This window comes from Thalassophryne amazonica, chromosome 17 (genome assembly GCF_902500255.1).
Source record: "Thalassophryne amazonica chromosome 17, fThaAma1.1, whole genome shotgun sequence".
NCBI classification, from domain to species: domain Eukaryota; kingdom Metazoa; phylum Chordata; class Actinopteri; order Batrachoidiformes; family Batrachoididae; genus Thalassophryne; species Thalassophryne amazonica.
This window is the reverse complement of record NC_047119.1, coordinates 14,465,021-14,478,760: the sequence shown is the minus strand read 5'-3', so window position 1 is coordinate 14,478,760 and position 13,740 is coordinate 14,465,021. Positions and strand designations below refer to the sequence as shown.

The following is a 13,740-nucleotide window of genomic DNA, read 5'->3' as shown; positions in this document are numbered from 1 at the left end:
CAATTTTACATTCAGCTGCATTGCAATCATTTACCGCAAAAAAGTCTCCAAAAAGTATGATTTAGTTTCACAGAATCTATGTTTGATAATTACATTTCATCTGTTGAAGCAACTTGAGGACAAGCAGTGCTGCAAACTGTTCCAGTGACTGTTCCATCCCTGATGGAAAACTGAGCATCACTTCATTTTTGGTTACATGCACATTATCATGTAATCCACACAATATTCCACAATTTGGTGTATGCATATGTAATCAGATTGCATTTTTTCCCTCTGTAGCAGATAGATTCATATTCAGATATTGTTTCCTGATTATGTAATGCCCTTAGCCTGGTAATGCAAATACAAGCCAAGTCAATTTTGTCATTTATTTACAGCTAGTAGGCGTAATTGCAGTTCGCTATCCATGGGGAATTTTTAACAAAAGGACAATCAGAAAAGTACTTGTATTTATTTAAACATTACATGGAAACCTTTTACAGTATACACATAGTGCAGAAACAGAGTTACAGTTTGTCTGTATCACTGTCCTTTCTTTCAGTGTCTTCGTCAGGTTGCGACGTGTCTTCGTGCGATTTTTCTGCCACAATCTCCAGCGCTGTACTTCCTTCAATCTTCTTCACAGTCTCTCCTTTAGTTGCAAGGATTTCTTCAATGTTTCTAAAGATCAAAGTAGCACACTGCAGGAGTAGTTCAGATTATTCTGCACAGCTTTTGCTTAATCACTTGTATGAATTTCTCTAATAAATAGGTCAGTTTGCAGAGAAGCAATTACAATGTGTTTATTCAATTGAACCAGGTTTGACATTTAGTTCCATTTTCATGGAAAGTTAGTTTCATTCTTTTTTTCAGAACCAAGGTTTGGGGACTGTCTCACCTCACAACAGTTAGTGTTAGTTAGCTAAAATTGAACTCAAACCCTTTGAGTGAGACTCAGTTTTTTGTTTTCCTGCAATCGATTTTTGGTTGTGCTTTACGATTCAAAAAATGTGTAACACAAATTTGCAAAACAAATATGAATCCTGTATTCCTAAGATTGTCAAATTAACTCAAATGCAACTCAGTATATGAAACCATACTGTAATTTCTGGTGTGCAGTTGAATTTCAGACAGAAATTACATGTAAGTCCGTTTTGTATGGTCTTCGAGTTTGACACAAAAGATGACATATTCCATGTTGTTTCACACACCTGGATGTAAAAGTCACAAAATAAAATCTCTCTAAACTTATCTTATATTCACCTTTGATCTCAAACACAAACATGTTCATTGTATAGAAAAAGCCAAATGGACTGGCCATGTCGTTCCAATACTTTTGGAAGGGACAGTACATCATCAAGGCAAGTATTATCAGCTGGTAAAGCTTGGAAGTTTCTAGGCTCTGGAAAAGCTGACATGTACCCTGTAAAGTTCAGTGAGTGAATGAATGAAGACGTGGCCAACCTCTCCAGTTTGTTAATGTGATAATTCAAAAACAATAAATTCTATCACCTTGTATCTGTCCAAATTAAAAGGACAAGTAATGACAACAAACCGATTAAAATCTGGTGAACTTTGATGCACCAGATCAATTAAAAAAATACTTTCTTGACACCGCATGCCACCTGCTGTATGCTTAGTAAATGCTGGATAGATGACGGAAATTAGGAGTAAGTGTGCTTTTCAATGAGAGACACCATTTCCACAGAAAAATATATCAGAAAACTGTTATTCTCAGTATAAATTATATTATCAATAGTATATATTATCAATATTATATTCTCAATATAAACAGTGTTTATATTGTAAATCATTGCTCATGCATCCACACAACCCTGCAGGAAGGATTTTTGATTAATTTATAAAGAAAACAAAGGCGATGGTGGAGCAAGCCACAGCGTGAAAAGTGTGTCGGTAAGAGACAGACAAGTTACAATACAAGTTTAATTTAAATCTTCTCAAAACTAGTTGAAAGTTTTCTATCTGTGCCTATTTCAGAGGGTTAAAGCTTCATTTATTTTGTTATTTCCAACACGACCCAAGAATGTGTTCAGACAAACGGGTGATTCTTTAACTACGGGCACTATTGGCGTTGTAAATGTAATTTCCACCACACCATTGCCTTACAATATAAAGAGCCTTGGAGCAATTGTTTGTTGTGATTTGGCGCTATATACATGTGCTCTGATGTCACTGTTTATCTCCATAGAAACTACCCAAACAATCTTTCATACAAACTGTTTAGGGACATTACAGTGTTGTGGTGGAAATTACGGCAATAGTGTGGGACAACTACATTTTGTTTAAAAAAAAATCACAACAGTTGTATGACATTGAATACCCCAATTATGTTTTGATTATTTTACTGATATTTTATTCAGAGATATTTTAAAAGATTAGAAAAAACGTTTCTTTACCATTCATTTTTATCATTGAAGATCAAAAGTCTGGGTGTGGGACAAGCACAAAACGGCAATATTTGCATATAATGATGCTTAAAAAAGGTGAAAAAGTCATCATAGACTACTAGAACAAATTTCTTAACACACTTTCATTGTAAAGATAACTATAAAAGTGTGAAATTTCCCCTTTTTTCTGTTTTTCATACAATATGATCAAAGGACATAATACGAGTAAGTGCCCGTAGTCTAAGAATCACCCAAACACAGATGCACTTTACTTGACTTACACAGGCATAAATAATAACTGAAAACAATGTAAACCCAAATATACTGCTCCAAGAACAGACTCAAGAATAAAATGACAGGAGTCATCACAAACAGGAAGACCATCACCAGTCAGAGTCTGTATAGTGTCACAGTGATATGTTGCAGGTTACATTGTGAAATTTGCCCACTCACCTTTTCCCTTGGAGATCTGAGAACCAGCCGAGATTATCAGCGATGATGTGGTGATTCTCACATCCCGGACACGTCACGATCACCACACCTTTGTGGTATGCCAGTTTGGAGATACTCTGCATGGACCTGGTGGAGCAAACCTGAAAGCACAAAAATATTAGCTATAACAAAATCTTTGTGTTTATGATTCAGCCTGTTTTCATCCAGTACACTTTTTCCCACACTTTTTTTTTGGTGTTCCTGAAGTCACCAGTGTACACTTTTTTTTAACAATGTACCACAATTCCGATATGGTCATGGTCCAATATTGGAATATTTCTGAAAGGAGGGTTCGGCTGATAATCGAACCTCAGATTGAAGAGGGACAATGCGGGTTCCATCCTGGTCGTGGAACAACCGACCAGCTCTTCACTGTCAAAAGGATCCTGGAGGGTGCCTGGAAGTATGCCCATCCAGTGTACATGTATTTTACGGACTTGGAGAAGGCGTATGATTGTGTACCCCGGGAGATACTGTGGGAGGTGCTGCAGGAGTATGGAGTGAGGGGGTCCCTTCTCAGAGCCATCCAATCTGGGTGCTTGGCAGTAACTCGGACTCGTCTCTGGGGGGGATTGGCCCTGCAGGTTGTCACTAATCCTGTTTGTGATATTCATGGACAGGATATCGAGGCGTAGTCGGGGGAGGAGGGTCAATGCTTTTTCCAGATGATGCGGTCCTGTTGGGGTCTCCTGCTGGAGATGTTGCCCCCGCAACCCGATGCAGGATAAGCAGTTGAAGATGAGTGAGTGAGTGAGTGAGTGAGTGATAACAACTTATGAATATTATTGTCATACCGGTACCTTGCATGTGTAAATAAGTTGATAACGTGATGATTCTATCTTCCCTACAGCGTCGCTTCTGATGCTTGAAGTGCTTGTAAATTTTCTACTTCCTGTGCCATTACGGAACGAAAAAGTGCGTTGGTCGTGAGTGACTGCTCCTAACTTTCGGACTGTGGTCGCCGGTGGTCCTGTAGGAGGAAAATGAAATCCAGAACATAACCTGGTTGCCAAAAACCGGTTCTGAAAACACAAACACATCCGTCTGACAGCGTACATCTTCCACAACGTCATTAACACACAGCGCAGGGTTGTCAGCGCGCTTTGATGACGTCACATATTGTTTTGATTTTCGCAACATCCCACAATGCCTTGTGCAGGCTCAAATAAAGTGCCCAAAGGTCTCAGGAGGTGATTTTTAGATTTGTGTTTAAGTTCCTTAAGAACACAGGGCTTTTTGATAGGATTTAGTTAACATTTTTATTTATTTATTTATTTAGTTAGTTAGTTAGTCACTCCTTCGTCGATGCTCCACATCTGTGGTTTCACAATTGTACAGTTGGTGGCGGTAATGCAACATTCTGGATGCCAACCGCCAATAAATTGCAAGAAGAAAAGGTGATTTTTGTTCTGTTCCTCAATGTAATAATTCACGACTGAAATGTTTGGCACAAGGAAAGAAGGTAACGTTTTACAGATATCCCAGAATCCATAGCGCCGTCAGACAGGTTTTTTTTTTTCCCCGTCAGCCGCCGACTCAGCTGTGGACGTTTTTGCTCATCAATTCATCTTTTAGCAAGAAAAATAGTGCCAGAAGTTAGGAAATGTAAGTAGTATCTTTTCTTCTCCTTTTATGTATTTTAAAACTGTTTATGTTCGTACGAAATGGACAAAAAAGCGTCACGGAAAGGTGTGTTTACATGGTCGATTGGTTGCTAACTTTTTTTCCCCCAAAACTTTATTTCAACAAATACAATAACAATCGAACAAAACACAAGGGCAAAGAGATATTCTTCTTTGTCTTTCGGCTGTTCCCGTTAGGGGTCGCCACAGCAGATCAATCGTTTCCATCTCACCCTGTCCTCTGTATCTTCCTCTGTCTCACCAACCACCTGCACGTCCTCTCTCAGCACATCCATGAACCTCCTCTTTGGTCTCCCTCTTCTCCTCCTGCCTGGTGGCTCCATCCTCAGCATCCTTCTCCCTATATACCCTGGGTCCCTCCTCTGCACATGTCCAAACCATCTCAATCTCGCCTCTCTGACTTTGTCTCCAAACCGTCCCACCTGAGCTGTCCCTCTGATATGTTCATTCCTAATCTTGTCCATTCTTGTCACTCCCAAAGAGAATCTCAACATCTTCAGCTCTGCCACCTCCAGCTCTGCCTCCTGTCTTTTTGTTAGTGCCACTGTCTCTAAACCATACAACATAGCTGGTCTCACTACTGTTTTGTAAACTTTCCCCTTCACTCTTGCTGATATTCTTCAGTCACAAATTACTCCTGCCACCTTTCTCCACCCTGCCTGCACTCTCTTCTTCACCTCTCTACCACACTCTCCATTACTTTGAACAGTTGACCCCAAATATTTAAACTCATCTACTTTCACCACTTCTACTCCTTGTAACTGCACTATTCCACTGGGCTCCCTCTCATTCACACACATGTACTCAGTATTGCTTCTACTGACTTTCATTCCCCTTCTGTCCAAAGCATATCTCCACTTCTCCAGACTAGACTCAACTTGCTCTCTACTCTCACTACAGATCACAATGTCATCTGCAAACATCATAGTCCATGGGGACTCCTGTCTGATCTCATCTGTCAACCTGTCCATCACCACTGCAAACAAGAAAGGACTCAGAGCTGATCCTTGGTGTAATCCCACCTCCACCTTGAATGAGTCTGTCATTCCGACTGCGCATCTCACCGCTGTCACACTATTCTTGTACATGTCCTGCACTACCCTAACATACTTCTCTGCCACTCCAGACTTCCTCATACAATGCCACAACTCTTCTCTTGGCACCCTATCATAAGCTTTTTCTAAGTCCACAAACACACAATGTAACTCTTTCTGTCCTTCTCTGTACTTTTCCAACAGTATTCTCAGAGCAAACATTGCATCTGTAGTGCTCTTTCTCGGCATGAAACCATATTGCTGCTCACAGATCTTCACCTGTTTTCTAAGCCTAGCTTCTACTACTCTTTCCCATAACTTCATGCTGTGGCTGATCAGCTTTATGCCTCTGTAGTTACTGCAGCTCTGCACATCACCCTTGTTCTTGAAAATAGGAACCAGCACACTTCGTCTCCACTCCTCAGGCATCCTCTCACTTTCCAAGATTTTATTAAACAATCTGTTTAGAAACTCTACTGCCATCTCTCCTAGACATTTCCATGCCTCCATTGGAATGTCATCTGGACCAACTGCCTTTCCACTCTTCATCCTCTTCATAGCAGCCCTCACTTCTTCCTTGCTAATCTCTTTTACTTCCTGATTTACTCTCACTACATCATCCAGCCTTTTCTCTCGCTCATTTTCTTTATTCATCAACTCTTCAAAAATATTCCCTCCACCTTCTCAGCACACACTCCTCACTTGTCAGCACATTACCATGTGCATCTTTTACCACCCTAACCTGCTGCACATCCTTTCCAGCTCTGTCCCCTTGTCTGGCCAATCGGTACAAGTCCTTTTCTCCTTCCTTACTATTCAACTTCTTGTACAGCTCGCAATATGCCTTTTCCTTTGCTTTTGCCACTTCTCTTCTCGCCTTACGCCGCATCTCCTTGTACTCCTGTCTACTTTCTTCATCTCTCCGACTATCCCAAAACTTTTTCGCCAACCTCTTTCTCCTTATGCTTTCCTGGACTTCTTCATTCCACCACCAAGTCTCCTTGTCTTCCTTCCACTGTCCAGATGTCATACCCAGTACTGCCCTAGCTGTCTCCCTCACCACATCTGCAGTACTTTTCCATTTGTCCAAAATTGCTTCCCCTCCAACTAGTGCTTCTCTCACCTGCTCACTAAATTTCACACAACAGTCGTCCTCCTTCAGCTTCCTCCATCTGATCCTTTGTTGAGCTCTCACTCTCTTCTTCTTCTTTACCTCTAAAGTCATCCTACAAACAACCATCCTATGCTGTCTAGTGACACTCTCTCCTGCTACCACCTTACAGTCTGTGATTTCTTTTAGCTTGCATCTCCTATAAAAAATGTAGTCCACCTGTGTGCACCTTCCTCCACTCTTATATGTTACCCTGTGCTCCTCCCTTTTCTTAAAGTAGGTATTCACCACAGCCATTTCCATCCTTTTTGCAAAATCAACTACCATCTGTCCTTCCCCATTCCTATCCTTGATACCATATCTACCCATTACTTCCTCATCACCTCTGTTCCCTTCACCAACATGCCCATTGAAGTCTGCTCCTTTCACCACTCTTTCATGCTTGGGCACACTCTCCACCACCTCATCTAACACACTCCAGAAATCTTCTTTCTCCTTCATCTCACAACCTACCTGTGGGGCATATGCACTGATGATATTCATCATCACCCCTTCAATTTCCAACTTCACACTCATCTCCCTGTCAGACACTCGCTTAACCTCCAACACACTTTTAACATACTCTTCCTTTAAAATGACCCCAACACCATTTCTCTTCCTGTCCTCACCATGGTACAACAACTTGTACCCACCACCGATGCTCCTGCTCTTACTTCCCTTCCACTTGGTCTCTTGCACACACAATATGTCTACCTTTCTCCTCTCCATCATATAAGCCAGCTCTCTCCCTTTACCAGTCATACTACCACCATTCAAAGTCCCCACTCTCATTTCCACCCTTCTAGTTTTCTTCTTCTCCTGCTGTTCGTGGCAACGTTTTCCTCCTCTTCTTCGTCGTCTTCGCCCAGCAGTAGCCCAATTTCCACTGGCACCCTGTTGGGCAATAGCACCAGTGGCGGACGTTGTTAACCCGGGCCGCGACCAATCTGGTATGGGAATTCGATTCTGAGTCTGCATAGTTGGGTTTGCTTGTTTTACGCCGGATGCCCTTCCTGATGCAACCCTCCTCATTTATCCGGGCTTGGGACCGGCACTCAGAATGTACTGGCTGTACACCCCATGTGGCTGAGTTACAAGGGCAAAGAGATATACAAGAAAAATAAAAAAAAGTTCAAGATCCTTATGGAGGTAACATTTTTTCTGTGTTAAACAAAATAGTTCGTTTTCACTTCACACTTTCTTTACATTTGTAACTTTTTTTTATTGAGAAGTTGTGCAACACAGTGCATTTTTTTAAGATTAACGATAAACACACAAAGTACAAGGTATGCCAGGGGTCAACGAATAAAGAAAAACATAAAATAAATAAATATAAAAAGATAACCTGTCAGCACTTAAAGTATTTTAGAGTATCAAGAGTCTTCATAGCTTTGGGGTTCGATGAAGACTGAATTGAGACATTGTAATGTTGTAATTCAAGCAAGTACATTTTGAACAGGGGCTTTTTTCCTGAAAATTTACATTTCTGAATATGAAATTTAGCAAATATAATTAAGAAATTTATGAGATAAAATTCTTTCTTTTTAGAGTTACATACATTATAGAAACCAAAGAGCACATCAGAGTACATTAGACAGAAGCTACCAAGAATATTAGACTGTATAAAGTGAATGACATCTTTCCAAGATGCAGCAGTTAGAGGGCATGTCCAAAAGAGATGGATGACAGTTTCATTGGCCTGAGAACAAAAAGAGCAGCTGCAGTCCATGTCCTTGTGAAGAGACTTTTTTGCATGGTAGCATCTGTGGAGAAGTTTGAAGCACACATCTCAACCTTTGTTTGTAATAAAGTATTTATGAGATGAAGTCCATACAGTAGTCCAGTTAATATCAGGCACAAACTGCTTCCAATAATGAATAACATAAGGAATAGTAGCATTGTTTTTCTGGAATAAAGATCTTTGTTTGTTTGTTTGTTTGTTTCTCATGGAAGGGCTGGAAGAAAAACATATTTTGCACAGAGATGATTCAAAAATTGGCAAATCAGGGGGCTTCGCAGAAGATGGGTTGCTAACTATCACGCATCTGGTGTGACATGCTTTCATCATCAATCTCACGCACAAGCAAAAAATGTCATGCCCAAATAAAAATTGCTCCCGTTAATTTTCTGTTGATGACTACATTAGACCAGACCACAGCGCATTGTTTCTTAATGAAAGGAACACAAAACAGCTGTTAACATCTGCTGACAACATTCTGACTGCCGATTCACCGAAAACTTTGCAGCTGATCAGTCAGCTGCGACTGAGGAGTTCAGAGAATTCGAGCATAGTTTCGAAGCTTGTTTCTGAGTCGGTCTCTTTTTTGACTACAGATTTCAACTGGTTGCAAACTATGTAATTTAAAACACATGTCGTACGTTAATTTCCTAGTTAGCAAGTATTTCTGTTTTTATGTCTATCCGTTTACATGCGCTAAAAAAAGTGCGGAGAAACCGAAGCGTTTTGAACCACTGAACCAATTGTGTTGAAATGGTTCAGTGTTTCGAAGCATTTGATACAATTAAGTATGGCGACATCTGCTGGCCAGTTTTTAACATAGCACTTGCATGGAACAATGAAACAGTCCGGCACTGTTAATGTATGTTAAATATTAAAGGTTCTATGTGCATCTTGAAATTTTTGACTATTTTTGTTAAAGACATTAGAAATATACTTGTTATAATTTGATTGTGTCATCATAAAATAGTGTATGTAATAGAGATTTGGGGCTTCAGAAGGCTTTTGTTTGTTTTGTTTTGTTTGTTCAGCAGCTTGAGTCTGTTCCTCCTCTCTAATTTTAGAGAAGACTTACACTGCACAGGAGTTGCTGGCATATGAAGATAGATTTTGTCCAACTTGTGAGGAGTTGGAAAACAGCTGCCTCCATCCTTCCTGTCTCTCCTTGCAAATTCATTACAGAAAATGGTTCTGGGAAGCATTAGCATGACTAAAACCCTTCAGCTCCTGAGGGCCTTTGCCCCCAAACTCCCCAACCAGGGCCGTCTTGACCCCTAGCCAATTTGAGCATTTTTCTTTCTTTGCCACTCACAAGCCTGTAGATGACCTTGCTGACATATTTCAGAAAAAGGAAGGAGGATGGAGAGGAGAAGGCTCAAGGAGAGTTTCCGTTCTATTATTATTTTTATTACTAAATGAGAACTTTTTTTAATTAGGGTAGGGTTATCAAAATTTTTCGGTCAAAGTCCCAAAGGAGTTTTTAGCACTGTACTCCATAAGAACTGCTGAGGCTTGCACAATAACTCACCCATCACTGCCCAATATCTCTCTCTAGCCGATTTTTTTTTTTTTTTCAGCCATGCCATGAATTTAAATGACAAAATTGAGGCCTAGCAGACTGTTTTTTAGCAGTATGGTTTTAGTATTCTCAGTTTACAGATAGGTGTGATGATCTATTTTTGTCCCTTGGAGTTAAAATTGATTTATGTTATAATACTCAAAGAATTAAACTGAAATTTCATATCGCCAATCTTGGCAACATAGATGGGGACAGTTTACCATCCCTGCAAAAGCTAGTCTGTTAAATAACCATCATGTGCATACTTGTTTCTATTTTTTCTTAGGTCTGAAGCCAGTGGCACCAGCAGTTCATCACATTCAAAGGGCTCACCAAAGATCCGTTGTAATAAAGGAGGCTATAGTGGAAACTGGTGCAAAGCCCCTGGCTGTGAGAACCAGTCAGGCAGAGCAAGGAGCTAGGGATCAAGAGAAGCTACTACCTTTTCCCTAAAAATGATGCCAAGAACATTGCAAGGAGGAAGCTTTGGTTGAAAGCCATACCCCGAGAGAAATGGGAGCCTGGGCCCTGCAGTTGTATCTGCTCAGATCACTTTGTAGGAGGTAATTATATATCTTATACAGTCATGCCTTTTTACCCAAAGCGTCACCAATGTAACATTTCACTTAGTGCTGCCATTTCTGTGGCAACAGAATAATTTTGTACTGACCTTCGAGTGGATCTGACTTAGGCGATTTCTACTGCAGGTGGAACTTGCCCATTTTTGTGTATGTCACTGGTGTCATAACACATTATGATGTAGTTGGTGTTATCCTTTTTGTCATGGTATATCATATTTACATATTTTATTTTTAAAGGGTATTTTTCAGTGGTGGGCACAGCTAACCAAGAAGTTAGCTTTAATAGCCGCTAATCTGCTAACTGAAAAGTTAAATTTTATAACGTTAAACCGATAAACCCCTAAAAAAAAATTGCGGAAGTTACAGCTAACCACTAACTTTTAGTATTGACTCAGTATGCAGTCAGCTAAGCCAATTTCTAGTTTAAGTGCCACAAGTGCTGCTGGGTAAATTCAAAGGCGATCACAAACCAAAAAAAAACAAAAACAAAAAGCCAGAGCTTTGTCTTTGTGCAACTGGCTCACCACTACAAAAAACAAAACAAAACATTTACTTTCAACATGCTGATACTCAGTCAGTGGACACAAGACATGAAGCACTTCCTGAAGGTTTGAATGTTAAACAGACACGTGCCGAAAGGCATTATTGGAAAATTCAAATGATCTGCTCTCAACACTCCTGTCCCCCCTTCGCCGTTCTGCGAGATGTCAGTTACATTGAGAAATGCATTGAAAGACTCTGATCAGGCTGCAACCGCTGCACACGGACAACAGCATTAACATCGCAACATAAAACTCTTTGTATATTGTGCCTAAAACTCTGGTGAGTTTTATGTAATCATGCAAGAAGCTCAGTGTGTTTCTCCGTTATTTTTAATGGGAATTGCTGTCAGCTGTGATCGCTTCCTGTTCGTGTCGTTCTGGGGGAAAGTGAAGTTTGCTCTTTAACACCCTGCTTATTGTCCTTTACAACACTGTTTGTCCTGTTTGCTCCAGAGTAATATATATATATAAAAAATGTCTGAAATACATTTTGCATTTATTGTATTCCATGCAGGTTAAACGTAGCAGATGCGGATTATTTGGAATATTTGTTTTAGCACGTTTTCAGGGTCACATGCAGCAGTCTCTTAAAAATGTTATGAAAGGCATAAAAGTTACATTTTGGTGTTATAATGTTCATTTGGAATTGTCATCGTGTAGTTTCTTAGTGTTATTTTGACTGCAGCAACTCTCTGGTGTTCAAGGGATTATGGGATATCTCAGTGGGGCAAATTGTGGTACTTTAAAATGATATACTTTCGTGAAACTGAAATAAACAACAACAAAAAAAACATGCCAATTTTGGCACCCCCTGTAAAGTTACTGTAACTTGTGTGTTGGTTTTTACAATGCGTGTGATCAGTGATCCACTTATATTGAGACGTTCTGAGCGTGAAACTGTGTTTGAGATTTACAAATATGTTGGTCTGTTTACACTCCCATCCAGCAGATGGAAGTGTTCTCTGCATTTTCACGGAGGCAGGGATTGGAGGGGATGGAAGTGATGAGAGCAGATCATTTGAATTTTCCCATAATGCCTTTCGGCACATGTGTCTGTTTAACACTCAAACCTTAAGGAATTAGTGCATTAAGCGCAATATCATATTTTCACTGTATAAAAATGACAGAGTTGCTGTTAATTACAATAAACTGTCCTGAATTAGTTGGTTTTAAATGAAACCATGAGTGAAAGGTGCTTTGCGCTTCATGTCTCCTGCCCACTGTCTGAGTATCGGCATGTTGAAAGTAAATGCCCCCCCCCCCTTTTTGCAATAGTAGCGAGCAGCTGATCTGCTCCCTTCTACTGGGGGAGGACTGAGCTTCTCACGGCGGTCTGTTTATTGCAAAACACATGACAGGAATTAACATGTAGGATTTTAGGTTTTACAGATGTTTCTGACTGTTAAGCTTTTCTAACTATGCCAGGGAAAAAAATGTTAGCGCATCGAAAGTTAGTGGAACTAAATTTAGCGGAAGCTAATCTTCTGACAAAAATGTTAGCTTTGCTAATTAGTGGTTAGTGGATTAGCGGAAATGTGCCCACCACTGGTATTTTCTGTGCTTTTTAAATGGGGGGGAGAGTTATTAATATCGGTGCAATACAAGTTAAAAACAGACAAAATTTAGAACAGTGCTGATGTGTACACCGTAACAATCGGTGTGGGAAAATGGGTGTTTTGGCCTAAATTACATGTGTTTGAGTGAAATTTAAAATATGACTCGTGTGTTGCAGGGAAAAAAGATGATGTACCAGGAAGTCTGGGATATGTCCCAACTATTTTCAGGAAGGCAGACAAAGCCAGAGAGAAGAGAAGCCCCAAGAAAAGGGCGTCAAAGACTTCTTTGAGAACAAATGACTTTGTCCACCCAAAAACAACCCCCAAAAAGATGTCTGTGAAGCGTAAACTTCAAGAATTTGACGATATGCTACCGGACACACCGGGACGACCCAAAATCCTTAAAGGTAGGGATGACAGGAGAGATGATTCTGCTTCAGATTGGAAAACAATGGATCACGACTACAAAAAAAACAAACAAAATCTTTACACTATGTTCTGTTGTATACTGAACATTTGGAAACTCTTCTGGAGCAGGAAAGACGGCAATTTAAGATAGAGTTGGAGTCTGCTAAAGCCAGAATCCTGTCCCCGATATTAGAGTTTGGACTGGTCTCCCAAATAAAGATATATTTTATGCTTGATTTGTGAGTGAGTCCCTCTTCTTTGGCAAAAAGGGGTCGGCAAATGAAGCAGGTCCACTTGTGTACAAGACAGACACAGAAGGTTTAGCGTGTCAGTACTGTGCTGGTGACAGAGTTGTTTGAGTCTCTGACGATTCAATCCCTTGACCTCTGTTATGCTCTTTGGAAGTGCCTGGAGTTGCATCTGAAGTCTTAGTCTTCTGTTTGGGCATCTGAAATTTAAAAGAGACAATGATGTAACAAAAATAACATTAATCATGGCTTGTGACTATCACAAAGTCATAATCAACAGCGTGTAAAGGCAGTGACCAAAAACAAAACAAAACCAGTGACCAAAGACACACCCAGAATTTTCAAAATCAGCCAGTAAGTGGTAAATTTTACCTCCTGTTACTGTGACCTCGAGGCCAATCAG

General features: G+C 40.2%; 1 protein-coding gene and 1 long non-coding RNA gene across 2 annotated transcripts; one reads left to right on the top strand and one right to left on the bottom strand.

The window, feature by feature from the left end:
- Positions 1-450: 450 nt before the first annotated feature.
- On the bottom strand, positions 451-3,955 carry dnlz (DNL-type zinc finger). The gene is made up of 3 exons (XM_034193095.1): positions 3,680-3,955; positions 2,841-2,980; positions 451-660 (listed from the first exon to the last, which is right to left on the bottom strand). Exons 1-3 carry the CDS (start codon positions 3,950-3,952, stop codon positions 507-509), a joined length of 567 nt encoding a protein of 188 aa, XP_034048986.1. The 5' UTR covers positions 3,953-3,955; the 3' UTR covers positions 451-506.
- A 122-nt stretch (positions 3,956-4,077) lies between these two features.
- LOC117530134 lies at positions 4,078-13,242 on the top strand. Its single transcript, XR_004566190.1, has 3 exons — positions 4,078-4,484; positions 10,289-10,565; positions 12,858-13,242. It is a non-coding gene; the product is annotated as an uncharacterized LOC117530134 (long non-coding RNA).
- Positions 13,243-13,740: the final 498 nt, after the last annotated feature.

What these genes read in the sequence shown, in the direction of transcription:
- dnlz (XM_034193095.1), bottom strand. Translation starts at nt 3,952, where the DNA reads ATGACGTTGTGGAAGATGTACGCTGTCAGACGGATGTGTTTGTGTTTT. An exon ending in AACTTATTTACACATGCAAG is followed by an intron (nt 2,981 to 3,679) that starts GTACCGGTATGA and finishes TTGTGCTTTCAG; the next exon opens with GTTTGCTCCACCAGGTCCAT. An exon ending in TCAGATCTCCAAGGGAAAAG is followed by an intron (nt 661 to 2,840) that starts GTGAGTGGGCAA and finishes TTTGATCTTTAG; the next exon opens with AAACATTGAAGAAATCCTTG.